Source organism: Sprattus sprattus (genome assembly GCF_963457725.1).
Source record: "Sprattus sprattus genome assembly, chromosome: 1".
NCBI classification, from domain to species: Eukaryota; Metazoa; Chordata; class Actinopteri; order Clupeiformes; family Clupeidae; genus Sprattus; species Sprattus sprattus.
In genome coordinates this window covers 52,140,500-52,158,776 of record NC_137920.1, presented here as the reverse complement: position 1 = coordinate 52,158,776, position 18,277 = coordinate 52,140,500, and the positions used below count along the sequence as shown (strand labels likewise).

Below are 18,277 nucleotides of genomic sequence, written 5' to 3'. Positions count from 1 at the left end.
ACCACTTCCTCAGTCATGTTTGAGGAATTTATAGTTTTGTTCAAAACCTTAACCTCTTTAGGCAGATATTTTGTATTCACACATGTTTGTGTACATTTTAAAAGGACCTGTGTGCTGAGCCTATCTGTGTAGCAGAGAGAGAGAGAGAGAGAGAGAGAGAGAGAGAGAGAGAGAGAGAGAGAGAGAGAGAGAGAGAGAGAGAGAGAGAGAGAGAGAGAGAGAGAGAGAGAGAGAGAGAGAGAGAGAGAGAGAGAGAGGGCGGGGTAGAACTGCCTGAGACACAGGAGCCACATTTATATGTACGTATGTGTCCTGTTTCTTTCCGTTTGTGTGTGTGTGTGTTTGCCTGTGTATGAGAAAGAAAGAAAGAAAGCTTTTCTACAATGTCTTCTTTGAGTGGTCTTTCCCCTTTCTGCAGTGTTCCATTTTGAAGCCAGAACTCCAGACAAAAAGTAAAACTGACAGATGATCCCATGCTTTGATTAAATAAGTTTATTTGATCTTTTACATATAGGTGTACATTTCATGTCACTCCAAGCTGGAGCATCACAGTTTATTCCTAAACAATATTTTGTTCTGTTTTATTCATGTTTTTAATTCCCTTTCTTTATCACACTTGCTCTAGAAAATAGAATAACCTGTTTTCTGCTCAATATCAGAAATAAGGTCCTTTATACATGGTTCTTGTATGACAAGAAAAAGCATTTTCTCAAAACATCACATCATTCCTGTGGCCTATTCGGATGGTATCCTTTCATTGCAAAACAAAGCCTGGACAAATCTCCTTTCCAAGTGATGGTAGTCAATCAATGGTGTGTTTGGCATTTTGACATTTACCATTTATCCCACCCGATGATGCCCGCTCCTTAGACACAGCGCTCTGAAATGAATGAATGTGATGGAGATTAGCACGTACTCTTAGCTTCAGACTAAAAAAAACAGGGCCTTTGAGCTAAGCGTGCTCCGTGAGAAAGCTTGCCAGTGTTGTACTATTCAATCAAAGAAAAAAAAAGAAACAAAAACCTGAATGACACACTCTATGCTGACTGCCAACTGTGCAAAATAAATAAACAAGTTCATTGGTCTAAAACAAAGAATAGACTTCAAAGCTGAAAACTGAAATCAAACCAGCACAAGGGTCTAAAACGGCTGTTAGCACGTGTAAATACATGTTTAAACCTTTGCTCTGACGCCTAGACCCAACCCCTTGATCACAGTGTAAATAAACTGTATTTTAAAACATGATTTCCTTTGCTGATAAAATATAATGAAAATATACAAGAGTTATTAAAGTCAGGGACAAAAAAAAATCTTTTCAATAATCTTCCTCACCAGAACCAAAAAACAAAACAATAAATACATTGCATCCAAGCCGTTGTTTACAATATATTAAAACTGCTGCATAATATAGTCGTTTATCTTTATAGCATTTAGATATAAAACTCATATACAATAACTCATAACAAAAAATGACATCCTGACAGAATGATAAAAGAAGCTTAATTAAGATAATGTTGCATGTGTAAACACACAGGAGTCGTCAGCGTCACATTCAGATCTCTCCTCGCGCTTGAGAGAAGCTCAGATAGATGGAGAGAAGTGCAGAAACCCCCCCTCCCCCCACCCTCATACACACACACCATACCCACAAGGCCAAAGCTTCTAGCTCCCCAAACACAAGCGTTTACATTTAAGCTTTGGGGGAAAGAATCACAAGGGTTATATTTAAGGACGAATCTTGAAAAAAATACGTGATATTTTCAGTAAAAAAAACCCACACCTAACCAATGGTCCATATTCCTGCTTTAACAACATTGTTGAGCACAAGGAAACATCTTGATTATTGCCATTTTCACCCATTTTGTAGTATATTGCATATTTTGCAGACCGGATCAAACAAAAACATTTAGGATGGAGGCAACCATTTATGGAAAATCTTATTTCCTTCTGCGTACAATATAATTTTTAAAAAGTCAATATTCCTCCTAAAGCATAGTGCTTTATCCTATGCCATAATATGGGGCTTTGTCAATAACAAAAGCATTTCAAATCTGAGAGCATATATCAGTGTCCGTGCAAGCCAAACAGGTCAGATAATCTCAATCATTCCAGTCAGTCATGTTAAACTCCACACCTAGATGCACGTAAGTTGTTTGCATAACTGTTTCTTCAAGTTCATTTCTAATGCACAACTCTGAACACTTAATCATTGAGCTGGATCACATGAGGGAGTGATGTTCTACTGAATATCAGCTTGGCTCAGTCATAGGTTTGAGGTTAGAGGCCAAATAACAGCCATGCTGATATTCAGCATAAAGAGCACCACCGTCAGTGTGATATTGATTTTTTTCTCACAACAGTTCAACAAACAAGGTGCTCATTTTGGATGTTTCTTTGGCTCCACCAACACATATTCTACTAGTAAGATTTCAACTAAATTGTTTGTGTTCTCAAGCAGCACATGAACTGACCACAGGTCAGCTGTAAAACGGAGAAAGCACTAAAACCTTGCCATGCTACTTATCTATCAACACATGTGGAATGCCTCCCGTCCAGTCAAGTTAACGGCTTATCTGGGCCTGACTGTGGGTAAAATGACCTCTTCCAGGGGATAAATGTCTGTCTTTAATTAACTTCATAATTAAAAAACACTTATTTTCCTCTTTATATCTTTTCCTCTGTCTTTTGAGAAACTAGATATCTACAACGGGTAGGTAGAGAAAAAAAAGCTGTGTACAAAGACCGCTATTCTCAGAGAGTCAACCGGGGCATTTCAAACCCAGCTTAATGAGGCTGCCATTCTCTCAGTGGGTGGATTCCAGGACATCTCAAAGCCAACAAACTGTAAGGAATCCCTACGTGAAAAAAAAGAATGGCTTTGGCGAGGTAAAACCACCGCGTAGTCTGCTTCGTTTACTTGTTAAAATTCCTCCTCCTCCTCCTCCTGTTGCTGAGCGCTGAGCTGAGGCACCTGTGTATGAGTGTTTGGCCTTCTCTACTCACTTTCTTTTTTAAAAGTTGTTCAAAAAGAGAAGACATCTTCCAGTGTCTTGAAACGGTGACTAGGCTGCACTCCTCTCCCTTCGGCCAACCCTTTGAAACAATCATAGGATTGGACCTCCAGTTTCAAACAACGATGCTGACAAGCACTACAAAAAAATGTGTCAAGTGATGTCTGTCGTCTTTTTGCGATTGACTGTGTGATGTAGCTGCAACTCCTTTTTTGGAATAAGTGCTAAAAAAAGACAAGATTAAAAACAAAATAAAAAGAGGGTCTGTATATCTCTTCAGGCTGGCCTTCCAGTCTTTCATCAGTAAGGGTGACTGAGACGTCACTGACTCCATGTTTGTTTGTTTGCTTGTGTGTGTGTGTGTGTGTGTGTGTGTGTGTGTGTGTGTGTGTTTGTTTCCCTCTACTTGCTTTCCATTCATCCTGTTGTTTTTTTCCGTTTGGTAGGAGGGGCAGCCAGTGACACTGTGTAGCTTAGGGTGGGGAGCCAGAATGGAGTGAGGGAATGGAATGACATGGCACTTGGTGCAGATTGACAGGCATCGTGAGTGACACTGTGCCTCCTTTCAGTTGTATGGCACTAACACAAGGGCTCATCCACATGGATTTTGGCTCCATGCCCCCCTCCCCTATTCAGCCGCATCAGCATGGGAGGCATCAACAGCTGCTGTTCGGCTGAGTTTTTTTTTTTTTTTTTTTAACATGGCGTACTATTTTATCGGACACAAGGCAGTGCCCAAATAGTGAGGTGACCATGCTGTGACTCCAGTTACGAGCAGCCTCCAAGACATGGAAGCGAGAGAGTGAGAGTGAGAGATAGAAAGAAAAATAAATAAAATATGAGAGCAAGGAGGTGTCGTTTGCTTTGATAAAGAGATGATCGACGTAGGATGTCCAGTGGGTGAGCTGCTCCTTCTTCCCCGCTCTAGCCAGGCACCTTGTGCAGCCATCAGGTGCTGGCCTCTCTTCACTTGTTGACCTGCACAGACACACAGACAAGAGACACACAGACAGGATGGTTAGCGGTTGAGAGTGGGGGGGGGGAGTTTCGGCTTCCCTCCAGGACGTTCCCATGTAATTATCACGGCCTGGCACTTGCTGCCATCTGTCTAGCTGTCCCCACGGGCCGTCCCAAGAACAACACACCCGTGGGGACCCCTCCACCGGAAAAACAAGTCTCCAAATCTCCATCACTACAACGCCCTCCGACCGACAGATACAACAGCCCACTTTAACCTGATTGACATCTTTGGAAAAACACAGTATTTAGGACAGATTCACCACTGCGGTGCTCTGACTGAGCTTGTCTTTGTTTGCAGTCGCTAATTTCGTTTCCTAAATTCCTAAAATGATTCAATTATCTGTGCAAGGAATTATTTGTTTGTTTTATTCCTGATTACTGTGGTATTATTTCGCCGTGGGCGAGGCAGACTACAATGGGATGGGATTACAGCGCTGAGCCTGCCTGTTTGTTGTTGTTTTGTCTTTTGTTGAAACTTGACTAACAGACACAAACATGCACACGCAGACACACACACACACACACACACACACACAAACACACAGACACAGACACAGACACAGACACACACACACACACACACATACACACACACACACACACACACACACAAATGTCTCAAAGGTTGAATGTAGCAGCGCTGTAATAAACTGTCAAGCTGGATTACAGAATTTTAACAATAATTTTCTCTTTGTTTCCCAAAAGCTATTGAGTCACTCCAGTGGGCAGTTTTACCCGTGGATCTGCAAATCCCTCCTGGTTAATGCTGAGTCGGAAAAATACAACAGATATGTGTTGAACCAACGTTATTGTCGTTGTAGTCTAGTGCTTGTAGTCTAGTTACTAATTGGCATCAGCGTTTGGCCAAAGGGTATGGTTAATCATCAATCTACAGTTCCTGCACCTGTGGCTGAAGTTTGCCGAAAATCTGTAATGAAAATGAAAACACACTAACACACACAAACACACACACACACACACACACACACACACAAATATAAATACAGACAGAGGGAGACAGAAAGTAGCAGTAGAGGGAGTAGCGAGTATAAAGCCAAATAGTCGTGTCCAGCTAACCTGTACTTGCTGGAGGTTTACTGTGTGGGTAGCTGGTGTAGCAGGACCAGTTGGACATGGAAAACAAACACAGCACCAGCCTGCCCACATCCTCTGGCCGCCCTCTCCCTCTCACTCTCCCACAGCATACCACTGGCCCGCTGTGGTCGTGATTCCACTGCGCTCTCCAGCCCAGCTCACACCACACCACACCACGCCACGCACCAGACAAGGACTCTGACAGGGGCACTGACGCAAGCAATCCATATTTTTGAACAGAGAAGAAAAAGAGGCAGCAGAGTGCCAGAGCAGACTGTGGAGTGAAGCCCTTTGAACCCTTCATGAGGACACAACCACTGCAAAACACAGCTGTAAACCCGGCTGGTGTATTTTTAGCCACACTGATGGGACAAACTCTACCAATGGCACAATATGGATCAATGAAAGGTGATGAGGATCCAGGCTGATCCTGATCAAACGGAGTGATGGACAGATAGAGATATATGTCCAAATTTACTTTACTTTATGTTTGCAGTGCTCTCTGTGGTAAGACACCAATGCACTACATGAATTTGCTCCATTTTGTGGTTCCAGAATGCTGCCTGTGGTTCATTCCTCTGAACCCCGTCTTGTCTCTTGCTGTTTGTAGAATAATGAAATGCTAAATTCACAGGGGCTCTCTAACGCCCCTCCACCGGCATGGTGAATCTTTGAAGCACCCATGACATAAAATCTCAACAAAATACTGTCATATTTGGCATTAATCTTCATTAATTTCCCAGCCTGTGAAAGTGAAGACTAAGAGCTGTGTGTAGGGGTTGGATGTGTCTGTGGTTAGGAGCACGCTACTATTTGGAGGCTCTTAATTGGATCCCAGCTTATCTCATACCAATCAATGATTGCATCACAAGAGATTAATGCCTGATGATGCATTATGGCTTAAGTGATTAAACCACCATCTAAATAAAACTGCCATCTCTCTCTCTCTCCATCACTTTTTCTATCCCCCTCTCTCTCTCTTCCTTTTTCTTCTCATCTCTGTCTGTGTATCCCCCTCTCCTTTTCTCTCCATGTATCTCTTTCTCTCCCTCCTTCACTCTCCCTCTCTCCCACTCTGTTTACTCCATCTGTGTAAGGGCATTCCCAGTACACCGCTGCCATAACTCATCCTCATTGCCACAAGGCTTAATATAACCAAATGGAGTCCCATTGACTTCCCTTGAAACCACCCCACGTTCCTCGTGATGGCTGACTTGGCGGAAGAGAGGACATTTGCATTACGTAACACTTCACTTCCTTCACTGGCCCTGACCCTATGGACAGCATTGATCTGTATGTACATCCATTCTAGTGCGGTGCACCCATATTAAGCATTTGCCTAATACGTTTAGTGTCAAATGATCTGGCCCCCAAGGCCATGGTTAACAATCATTCGCGAGGAGACAGCCATTGATTTTTTTCCCCTTTTAACGTCCTCTCCTGATTTTTGATTCTTGAGAGCAGGGAGAGGCAGTCTGGAAGGCAGTAGAGTTATGAGTTTATAGTCAGAACCATGCACCAGTTTTACAATAGCCTTTTAAAATGGAGGCTGAAGGTACTTCTCACAGAATGAGAGTCTGTTGCTGGTGCTGTAAGTGAGCCTCTGAGGTGTGAGAGCCTGAGAAATGCAGAGCTTGGATGTATAATAAATGGGTGAGATCTTCTCACCCAGGGGCCAGTCACTTCTTCTTCTTCTTACCCTGCTGTCCACACAGGGGGGTGTTGATAGTACCGCCAGGGTGAATTACATAATGCTGAAGACATACTCTCCTTCCAGCCAACGAAAAAAAGACCACTACTGAAGGGTATAAAAGAAGGACGTGCAGCGGACAGAACTCCTATGCCTATGCCTCCGCTGCAGGCGCGATGCCAGCCTTTGACACAAACACAACAGGAGGCGGGCACGTCATTTCTTGCTCCCGTGTCTTGCCACGATAACCTTTCACAGCGAAGGCACAATAACATGAAAGAGCCAACCCATGCCCCTTCCAATCAATCTGTCTGGGCCACAATCTTGTTATTTTGTACTGTGATACTCCCGGGCAGCCATTGTCTCGTGGCCGAGGAGCTGGCTAACAAGGTCAGACCTGTTTCCTGAGTATTAGGCGGGTTTCCCCCCCCCCTCTCTCTCTCGGTCTTGAGACTAGAGGCACACACCGGTAATTACACAAAGGGTCCCCACGCAGCAAGTGACGTCGGTTGATAAGGAGAGGAAGGAGAAGAAAGAGAAAGGGCAGCGCGACCTTGACAGGGTGCCAACATATTTCAGCGGAGACCTGCCACGCCAAAGAGTCCCCCTCTCCAGGGCCTAGCTCCAGCCGCCCTGAGGCCTCACGGGAGCTCTGAGGTAAACTGGCCCGCTACAGCAGCGCTCACACTGGGCCCTCACTCAGCAGCGCTCGAACTGACCACTCACTCAGGAGGCTCACACTGGACCCTCTCTCAGGAGGCTCACACTGGCCCCTCACTCAGGAGGCTCACACTGGCCCCTCACCCAGGAATCTCACACTGGACCCTCTCTCAGGAGGCTCACACTGGCCCCTCACTCAGGAGGCTCACACTGGCCCCTCACCCAGGAATCTCACACTGGACCCTCTCTCAGGAGGCTCACACTGGCCCCTCACTCAGGAATCTCACACTGGGCCCTCACTCAGGAGGCTCACACTGGCCCCTCACACTGGGCCCTCACTCAGGAGGCTCACACTGGGCCCTCACTCAGGAATCTCACACTGGGCCCTCACTCAGGAGGCTCACACTGGGCCCTCACTCGGGAGGCTCACACTGGGCCCTCACTCACGAGGCTCACACTAGGCCCTAACTCAGGAGGCTCGCTAGAGCCGTTTGAGTTGGGGACACAGGGGAAAGTGGGGAGGACTGGAGGAAAAATAAGATTGAATGGAAAAAATATTTTTAGGAACTATTAGGAACAGTTGTCAAGAGTGGAAGAATTGTTGGAAATATCTTGAAAAGAAATGTTGTACTAAAGCTAACCTAGTTAAAGCTATTTAAAGCTAAAGATTTATTTCTATTTTAAGTTTCTTTTAATGTTTGATTTAGATATTATATTACATCAGTAGCTGCCTTTAGTATTATAGCATTGAAAAACATGTAGTCCAGCTGACAGGGCCCTCTTTAATTCCCTATTTGAAGATTTTAGCGTTAAGTAAATGTCAATGTGGGCCAACAGATTAATCCTGCTTTACGAATGGCACTCGGATTGGATGACTTCCTAATATCCCCTTGGCACACTGAAAGTCTGGAAGCAGACAGACTCAAGCATACATACAGAGCTGGGTTCTTACCTTGACCAAGGATGGTGGCCTGGTGAGCTGGCTGGTGAGCTGGCTTATTCTGCGGGGGGAAAAGGGGAGAAATAAAAACAATGAGACAGAGAAGAACAGAGCACAATGAAGTAATGTCAAGTTCACTTTTATTGCCCACAGCTGTGGAGTCTTTTATTGCGCACAGCTCTGGAGTGCTGAAGGGCTCACAGCAAAGCTCCTTAAACAGGAGCAGCAGCAGCAGAGTTCCCCTTGTATCAGGACACTGTAGACTCTGCATGGGGTCCAAACCTTAAGGGTGGCATTCTTAGACAGACCAAATACATCCAATCCAGTTTCTCTCTCTCATGCTAGCTCTGGTCATCAGTTCACAGTTTTCCCAAGCGCAATTCCTCACACCCTGTTACACACTGTCACTTGCACTTCCTCCCTTTCTCGCCCCCATCCTCCCTAATCCCCTCTTCCCCATCTCTATCTTCCTCTATTCCTGCGCTGCCTCGTTGGCACCATCACCTCATCATACATCACAACGATCCGCCTGCCTCGCCCGTCACTGGGCTAGTGACTTGGGCACGCTTCAGCCATGCCCACACTCATGAAAGAGACTGGTGGTGGTAGATCGGAGGGGGGGGGGGTACGCCTTCAGGCAACGTGCCCAGTGATGCCAAGGCAATAAAAGCAGATGAAACAAATGAGATCTCATGCACGTGACAGAGGGCCAAGGGATGGGGGGCGGTGGGGGGGGCATATATTTGCCCATCCAGGGCCTATAAATAGCATCCCTGCACTTTCAAAAGGGGAGCGTTAACAACCTGGAAATAATGGAGCACCCCCCCCCTGTGCGAGTGCTGCAAATAGACAGCAAACGCTTCACTGAATGGTCCCTTCTGCTCCTTGGCTTTTATAAATAGAGCGGGATGTCTAAGGACAGCGTCGCATTTGTTAGCATACTAGAGCGATATTTGTGGATGGCGGGGTTTCTGAGCGTGAAGGAACTATTGTTTGAAAAAAAAAGAAAAAAGAAAAGAAAGAAATTGGAGTTATTTTCGTATGGAATACGCTGGGAAAGAGCAGTGGAGCTGCGGTCTGACCTGCGCTTGGAGCATTAGTTTCGCTGTACATTATGCATGCTCTTCCAGACATTCAGCTCATTTTGAGAAAACAGTTTGTGGTGTTGCCTTTCAAGCATGCAATTTGTGTATTATCCGAAGAACAGAAAGTACAGAGATACATGTAACAAGCTCTTCTTCATTTCACATACATATTTCACCAATACTATGGTATAGAGGCGAGTGGGGTAAGATAAGCCAGTGGGTAAGTCCACCCACCACCTGTATCTGAGCAAGCATACACAATGCTTGTAATGTGACCCTAAATTAAGTGTGCATTCTCCATTTTCATCTTTAGTTTGCATTCTCCATTTCCATCTTGCTGTGGAAGAAAGAACCATGTGGTTGAAGTGGTAAGTGTATTTCTTTCACACAAGAAAACAAATGCTATTCCCTTGGCTACAGGTTGACTTAAGTGCAAAACGCCTCCTCTTACCCAACCCTCCCCTAATCCACAGAAAAGACACACCCATTCCAGAGGTTCTGTCTTGCTGTGTTCATTCCTACCGCTTTATCTGTTGTTGACTGCACGTTTGAGCATTGGATTGTGGTAAGATAGAGTTAAGCAGCACAAATACCAGCTACCCACACACCTCACACTGTGGTTTAACATGATTGACCACAGGACTGACTTTTGATATATCATAGGAGACATACAAAACAATAACATTATCAAAGAAGAAATAATCAGTGTGATGAAAACCACTATTTGACAAGATATTCTTACATTTCTAACTTCTCAGTTCTCATGTATACCAAGAAGCAAGCAGCTTAGCTGTGACCTCACCAATGGTTTTTATGTTTAATATACAGGTGTATAAATGCTTTAGCTCAGCCATGAAAAAACTAACTGAACGGCCAAACCAAATTGATTCTTTAAGTGAATGGATTATCTGGTCATCAGCGTAACCACTTAAATCAATGCATCTCTCAGCTGACTTGGCCATAGATGTTAATCGTGATCAGATAGCGCTTTCTGTGAACCGAATTCCAGAGTGATGATTGTCTGTTGTGCCATCCTCCTGCCCTGTCCGCTGTTTATGCTACGCCCGTAGGGAACTCTGGGAAACTCTGAAGCGCACAGCCTAAGGTCTGCAGGGGAAACCCGGCTCAGTGGACACTAGTCTGCCACCCTGCCTCCGATTGCCCTCCACTTCAAACAGGAAGGAAGTCATTTCTAGGAGGCAAGGCACAGAGGAAGTCCACTTGATAAAACAATGCCCCCCCCCCCCTTCTCCAAAAAAAGCTGCATTGCATCGATGGCCAAGACACTGTGTTTGTTTTAGCCTTTTAAGGCAATGAGATGAGAGACTAAACACAGAGGCATGTATGCAATCGTAGCACCAGCAAAAAGCTGGTTGGTCCTTCTGTATATATATGCTGAAGGCGGCAGCTTATAATGGGAAAAGTAAGCAGACAGGAGCCAAGTGACTGTTGGTCTTTAGTGAGAATAGCTGGTGTAAGCAGGACAGTGTGGGCTTTAGTGATGGACCAAGGGCTCATGAAATCCCCCTGCTCCTTGGAGACTGTCAGAGTGTGTTTTTACTCGCTGCCTGGTGTTGGGCTGCCCCCTGTCCTGTGCTGATCTCTGTCCCTAGCCAATCTGTGAATGCCAGACATTGTGTTTAGCAACTAGCAACTTCCATAACCTTAGGTAGCTGAGGGGGAAATGTATAAATGGAATCTAAGAGAACACAAAGCATTATATAATAAAATAAGGTTTGACTCTGTCCTTCCTCTCCGCCAAACTGATACTGGTCATCCTGTGGTGTCATATCTGGCAGTGTTCTTTACCCCCACCATAGTAGGCCAACGAGAGATCAAGGTACTCACTGTTTCTCTGCTTTTTCCCTGTCGTCCAGGAAGAAGAGGGCCGTGGCGAGGAAGAACATCCCTCCCAGGACGATGACGAAGGGGCACAGCATGAGGGCATAGCCCAGGCTCAGGAACTGCCAGAGCACGGATGACTTGTAGGTCTGCTGCAGGCTGTCGGAGATCTGCAGAGAAAACACACGCCAAGTCTTAAGGCCAAGTCCCACATCCAGCTACTGCAAGTCTTTCTTTTTTTCTCGAGCGGTGTGAGCAGCCTGAGCTCCTACTGTTTGCCCCTTTGGCATTGTCTCGTTCACGACTTAATTAATTAATAAGAGGATGGGTGTGAATATCAATCTGCCATACTGGTGCAATTAACAGATTTGTTGTCACCACTTAAAGCATTGTAAAGCGGAGTAACCCACCAATGGAGACTGTCAGTCGATGCCGTGTAGATTTCAATAAATCAATGAAAAGGTTCAACAAACAAAATCAAGATATTGATTTTAAACCTGGAGGAAATGTGAGGGCTGGTATAAACAGTGGTTTGCAAACAAACACAATAATGTCTCTTAGGATTGGAACAATGGATTATGGAATTCAGCTGAGCAAATGGGTTTGAAGAAGCCAATACACATACAGAGATGTAGTATTTAAATCAAACTAAATAACACTTTCCACTCATGAATGGAAATACATATGAATATTTTAAAGGGAGGCCAACCCAGTCAATTAAAGGCATAAAACTTTAAACCAAAAATCTACATGCTAATCAGTAGGGGGAAATCAAACAGCTGCTAAGGGATGTTGTGATATGCTGACAAAGGCAAACATTTCCCAGCATGCCTGTGGGTGCCTTCGACCGTGGCGGCACATGGCTGCATACCACTGTTGGACAATGGGAAGTGAACCTGGTCACGTCTCCTTTCTGCTGACTCACATGCCACTCAGGAAATCACCTGATTGATTGGCTTAATGCACCAAATCTTTTGCCGTGAGTGTTAAATGTTGTAAATCAGCCTAATAGCAATGCATAGATTATCCTTAGGGATAAGGCCTAGAAAGTGTTAGCCACAAGGTACAAACAAATGCTGACTGTGTGGGTGTGTGTCTGTGTGTGTCTACAGCACGTACATAACCCAGTGTGCTGCCAGAGAAAATGAATTAAGAATACACTCATTAGAAGAAAAAAAACACATTTAACTTTGCATGGATCAGATTCGTTTTTAAATCAGCACTTTATTACATTGAACAATTTGAAGGTAATTAAATTGCCACCCACTTTGCCTCAAGGTGTATTAATCTTGATTGTAAATCCACAAACGATGTTGACACAAGATTAAAATGTAATGGGCATGGGCAGGAAACGTTTCTGGTGTAATGGCTTTTGGATGACTTTAAAAATGCAATCCCTGCTGTCCTGACTCTGCACAAACAGTGAGCCCCCCGGGTAAAATGACTAGAAATGAACATATTTCCACATTGGCCAATCTCTCATTTCCTCGCTTAAGTAAGCGGAACTGAAATTTCAAACCCACTTATGAAGACTGGCCCGTGTCTGCCTTGCTGTGGCCTGAAACGGCAGCTTGTGACAGCGGCCCACTCTTGTGAAGCAGGGTGGAGAAGCTCACTCAGCTGAGGCAGCTATTAGCAGAATGAGGGCTGAGAATTTAGAGCCATGACTTCATATGTCTACAATGCAGTAGGTTTTAGGTACCTGAGGAAGGTGGGCAGAAAATGGCACTGTGCTGTGTAGCCGAGGTGTGCCTTTTTCAGTGAAAGCCCCAGGATGACTACAGTGAGTGGGTGCCTGCATTTCACGGATCTGTCCTGTGGTTGCTAAGTGTCAAGCAGCTGGTGTGGTTTTCCTGTGGGAGATCCGCACAGTCTTTAGATTGGGGTAATGTGTGTATGTGAGTGTGTGGTGGTGGTGGTGGGGGGGGGGGGGGGGGGGGGGCTGTTTATCGACTGTGTGAGGAAACGTCACTGCCATCATTGCACCGACTCGCTAAAGCCTCCAGTATGACATGGCAGGATCACTAGTGACGCATTTGCGTGCATCCGCAGGCCTGCCAGAGGGAGCTGTGACTTACTGCGAAGTGGAGGGACATCCTGTGTGTCTCGCATTGAGGGCCTCAATCAGTGACACACAGGAGCTCCCCATCAGGGTCCAGGGGCCCCTACACAGGGCCATGTCACTGGCTGTGAACACTGGGGTAGTGATATACCCAGCTGGCCTCTGGAGCCCTGTCAAAGATGAGGCGATGCTCTTCGCAGAAAAAAAAAATCCCCCAGACACTTCCGTCATTATTAACAAAGAGCTGTGAATGTGCTAACCTGACATTTTGAGCTATTGGAAACGTCTGCTCTACGAGGTGGAATGTCGGGACTACCTGAAATTGATCCCTTGTGGACATTTTTTTTTTGCCCTGTTGAAAACACAGCGTCCGCCCCAGCCTCTAATATTGTGTGGCTTCTGTTGAGATGCTCAGGCTGGCTGCTGGCAGAGAGAGGCTCTTCTTAGGTAATGACAAGAAAGTCTTGGGGCTGATGCTATGTTACATAATCATATGGCCTTGTGAGGAACAAAACAAGCCAGCCCAGTTGAGGATCGGCTAAAGGCTCCAAAAAACAGCACATTATGTCACCCTCACATGTAGTGCTCGTGTTTTTCCCTGTGTTTACTCTCAGGCTGCTGTTGTTACAGTTAAGGGCTTTTTGTTCTTTTCTTCAGGAGCTCTCGCTACCTGTCTGTTTTCCCTGCTGTGAAGGTAATTTCCTCTTTCATCGCTAATTGCTAATTTGAGATGGCAGTCTCAACAGCTCCTTCTGTCAGCACACCCCCAGAGCCTGTGGAGTCCACGCTCTCTCCTTACTGCCACCGTGTAAGCCTACTCCATGCTTCCCCGAACGGTAGAAAACAGCACAGTTCCCCATCTTGTAAATGTCAAAGACAGATGGGCGACCAGAGCAGGTGACATGCTCCACAGCTGAGGGCCTGTCACTCAACTATGACTCCCCACTGTTAGGATATCTGAACATGATATCTGCCACTGTACCTCCTCACTCACTCACTCACTCACTCACTCACTCACTCACTGTGTGTGTGTGTGTGTGTGTGTGTGTGTGTGTGTGTGTGTGTGTGTGTGTGTGTGTGTGTGTGTGTGTGTGTGTGTGTGTGTGTGTGTGTGTGTGTGTGTGTGTGTGTGTGTGTGTATGTAAGAGTGATGGCCTCCGTCTGCAACTATATGGGGGGTTTGACCCAAGGTCGGAAGCGGCAGGGGCCAGGAGGACTCCAGGAGAGGTGTGACAAGACTCGGGAAAAAAGGTTGAAAAAACTAATGAAAATGTCCAAACTATACTAACTCTGAGGGACCAATACACACTGTCCATTTACATCCCCTCAGATACTGCCACTGTAATGTGGAGATGTCCTACCTCTTACTAAAATAACCTTAGCGCTCAGATGTGTAGTGATGAGAACAGTCCGGAACATCACTCTGCACAGAATATTCTGGATGACAAAGGATGGCAGGAATGTGTTTGGCGAGATATGTTTGAACAAATCACCCTCATTTGCTCCCCGGCGGGGGTACTAATGAGCTCAGATTCTGCAGTGGTCAGATAAAATATGCGTCTGGCGTTGCCGGCTCTCGGCTGTCTGCACGAGTTGCATTTCAAACCTGCGTCTCGACCACCGAATAAAAAAAAGTATATGACAAATGGGACGACAGCTGACCCGAACAGCCTTTTAATCATCTTAGTCTTTAGACTAAAAAACACTGGGCTGTTGATTCAATTAGGCACGGAGTAAGACTACTGGAGCCAGCGAGGATATGGGAGTTCAGCTGGGTTAATTGTGGAACACCCTGCTGTGCAGCACAGCACAAAACATCTTGTGTCAGACATGAGCCATTTTACTGAGGGCTCTGTGCCACTAAGAAACTCAACTCACAGCAAAGAGAAACTAGAAGGCTAAGCAAGGAAATGCACCTTTCTGTTGAAACTAGTTGAAACTACACTTGCTGATTTCCACAACCGTGCTCTCATTTCTAGGAAGTTGAGTGATCTGATCGGAAAACCACAACCCAATCGGAAATGTGAGAGCTAAAGCTGTACTGAAGGTTGAGTTATTAATAGTTCTAATATCTTACCAGGCCAATGAGAGATGGGCTTCCTGCATCCCCTAGTAGATGGGATACGAAGCCCTGGAGGGCAACCGCAGTGGCTCTTCGTGTTGGTATGACAACAAACTGTAAAAAAAGAGAGAGCGAGAGAGAGAAATAGAGAGAGAGAGAGAGAGAGAGAGAGAGAGAGGTTACATAGCCGTTTCACAGGGGAGTCAGAACACTTTCACAGGAGAATTAAAAACAAAAACAATACGGTAGAGAGAGAAACATGATAAATACTTAAGAGAGATGCAGAGAGAGTGACAAGAGAGACTCAACCAGCCATGACATGGAGGCAACTTCAGGAGTCTTCAATTATACAAGCTCCTGTTCACCTCAGTGCCACAACCCTCCGTTGGTGTCGCATCGCGTTAAGAGGGTGGGACGTGAACTGCCTCTAACCCTGCGGTAAGTGCTGGTGCCTCTGCGGCTGTCTCTTTCCCTCACTACGGATCGCCCAACGGGGGGCTGGCTGGCCTTTCCATTTCACAGCAACTCCTGTCTAATCTAGCTAGAACTAATTCAAGAATGCTTTCTCCTTTCCTCTGTCCCAACTGTCTCGCTCTACATCTCTCTCTCCACCTTTCTCCATCTTTCTCTCTGTGGTCCCCTCTCTCTCTTTTTCTCTGCCTGCCTTTTTCACTCTCACCAACCCCCCCACCCCCTTAACTCTCGGACACAAAACATAGTTTCACAAAAAAATTGTTCTACCATTTTATTTTCCATGAGTGGTGTATGCATTAAGCTCACTCAAAGGGGTAACAGCGCCCTCAACCCCGCCCAGCTCGAACAAGCTCTCCTCACAGTCACGCATTTCCCAGTCCCAAATAAGCACCCCAGAGTGAGGATGGCCAGTTATGTTTGAGCCACTCGCTCTGAAAAAACTTTCCAGTGGCACAGTAGATAAGTATAGGCTTCCCATACGTACCATTAAAATGTCCGCCGTAATGGCCCAGTTTAAAAAGAGCAACGTCTCTCCAATGAAGATGCAGACCTAGGAGAAGAAAAGAGAGAGAGAGAGACAGACAGAGACAGAGGAGAGGGATGAATGTCTATTCAACATGCTTGATTTTCTCACTTGACAGCAATGTCAAAATTCCTGACACCAAAGACAATCCCTGAATCAAACCTGATGTGTTTTTCTTCCCCACAGCATCGTCAAAAATGTAAAACTGGCTTTGAAATGTGGAGACACGCTATTCTGTGGTTGTATTAAATAGATTTGTGGGTCTGTTTTCAGGGAATACTTCTTTCCGACCCTCGAAGTGCTACAGGCCATCAGTGGGGGGCTTTACAGGCTGACTGACATCTAGCGAACACCACATTTGTGGTGTTTCACAAACTTGTGTCCTTCTGGGAATGGACCAACTTAAACAAGGTTCCCACACACATCCGTGGTCTGCCCGCACAACTCGGATTCCAGGTCGGGGGTATTTAATGGCAAATTACAGCAGATGTATTAAATATCGTAAATGATCTAACAATTTATACCATGTGTACATAGTCTCTCAACAACCCAGTCCTAAAACAAGCCAGGGAACAGCTGGTTGGGGAAGCAGTGTGTGACCTGCAGAGGTCTTGGTCATGGATCTGGTGAGATTTGATTCCGTCGGAATTCCACCAATTCGTTGTAAACCTGACTCTCCATCGGCTTTTGGTTTTATATGCAGCCCAGCCTGCTGTCAAAAGTTTGAGGACTTGAAGTGACTGGGGAATGGTCCCAAGTAGACAAGCAGACAATGACTAATCATAGAACGATTGTTGTGTGTGTGTGTGTGTGTGTGTGGGTGTCACTGCCTGCGTGCGTCACTGCCTGCGTGCGTCTATGTGTCTGTATTTGAGTCTATAGCTGTGTGTGTGCTCCAGTGTACGTGAGCATATGAGCATATAAGTGTGTGTGTGTGTGTGTGTGTGTTTTGTGGAAGTACAGTGCAGGGTGTGCAGGGCCCTGACAAGTGCAGATCATCCACCGTGACTAACTGACAGGCCCATAGGACTGCGGCATGCGTTCAGATCTGACTGTGAACTCTGCATGGCGGGTCATCAGACAGCAGCCGTCTCAGGCTGAACCTGCCGTGACGCAGCTCTGCCCCGTGCAGCCGGCCGTCACATTCTCAGACAGCACATCTGTCACTCTCTATTGCCCCCTCCGCACACAAACTACCCCAGACAGCATGCATATCCAGCTACCCCATTTCTCAGCCTCGCATTTGCCACGGCCTCTAGAATTTCTGTAGTTTCCTCAGAAATGTCTTTGCCAAGGCCGTGATATGTAAAGGTCCTGGTCATTTTTGAGAGCTTGGCAATGATCTTGTTTTTTTGGCCTGCAGTGGTGTTTGTTTGAGCGTGTGACGATAAGGTAATCGTGTGATCAAGAGTTCTACTGCTGAGATAAATCAACATTTTTATCTGTGAGCTGCAGGGGCAGTAAAATCCCCTCTCCCTCTCCCTCTCTCTCTCTCTCTCTCTCTCTCTCTCTCTCTCTTTTTCTGGATGTGGGGCAGAGAGGAGAGGAAGCGAAGCGGAGCCCATGAGGACCAGTGTAACCTGGCTGAGCGAGAGACGCCGCTAACACCCCCCTCCTCCACCCCTTTCTCCTTCCCCGTTTGCTTGTCCCCAAAGAGCTGGCAAAGAATAGGAACTGCTGAGGCAGCCACACATAGCCTCAGGTAAACTCTCTCTCTCTCTCCCTCTCTCTCTCTCTCTCTCTCAGTGTCACGCACCTTTGGAAAGTCGTGCCAGCCGTACACTTTCATTGGCTGCTTGGCGCATTGCTGCCT

The 18,277-nt window shown here is 45.9% G+C and overlaps 1 protein-coding gene across 3 annotated transcripts in view; it reads right to left on the bottom strand.

Annotated features, from left to right (window-relative positions):
• Nucleotides 1-1,652: 1,652 nt before the first annotated feature.
• The window catches only part of spns2 (SPNS lysolipid transporter 2, sphingosine-1-phosphate), a 72,575-nt gene continuing 55,950 nt past the window's right edge, over nt 1,653-18,277 (bottom strand). For 2 of the 3 annotated variants that reach the window (XM_080833652.1, XM_080833654.1), the window contains 4 exons: nt 16,426-16,491; nt 15,483-15,581; nt 11,350-11,513; nt 8,247-8,477 (listed from right to left, as the gene is read on the bottom strand). In XM_080833652.1, the coding sequence (XP_080689778.1) occupies nt 8,399-8,477; nt 11,350-11,513; nt 15,483-15,581; nt 16,426-16,491 (408 nt within the window). In that variant the 3' untranslated portion in view covers nt 8,247-8,398. Of the gene's footprint in view, nt 3,990-8,246; nt 8,478-11,349; nt 11,514-15,482; nt 15,582-16,425; nt 16,492-18,277 lie in introns of those variants that run through there. The other variant, XM_080833653.1, reaches the window with a different exon arrangement.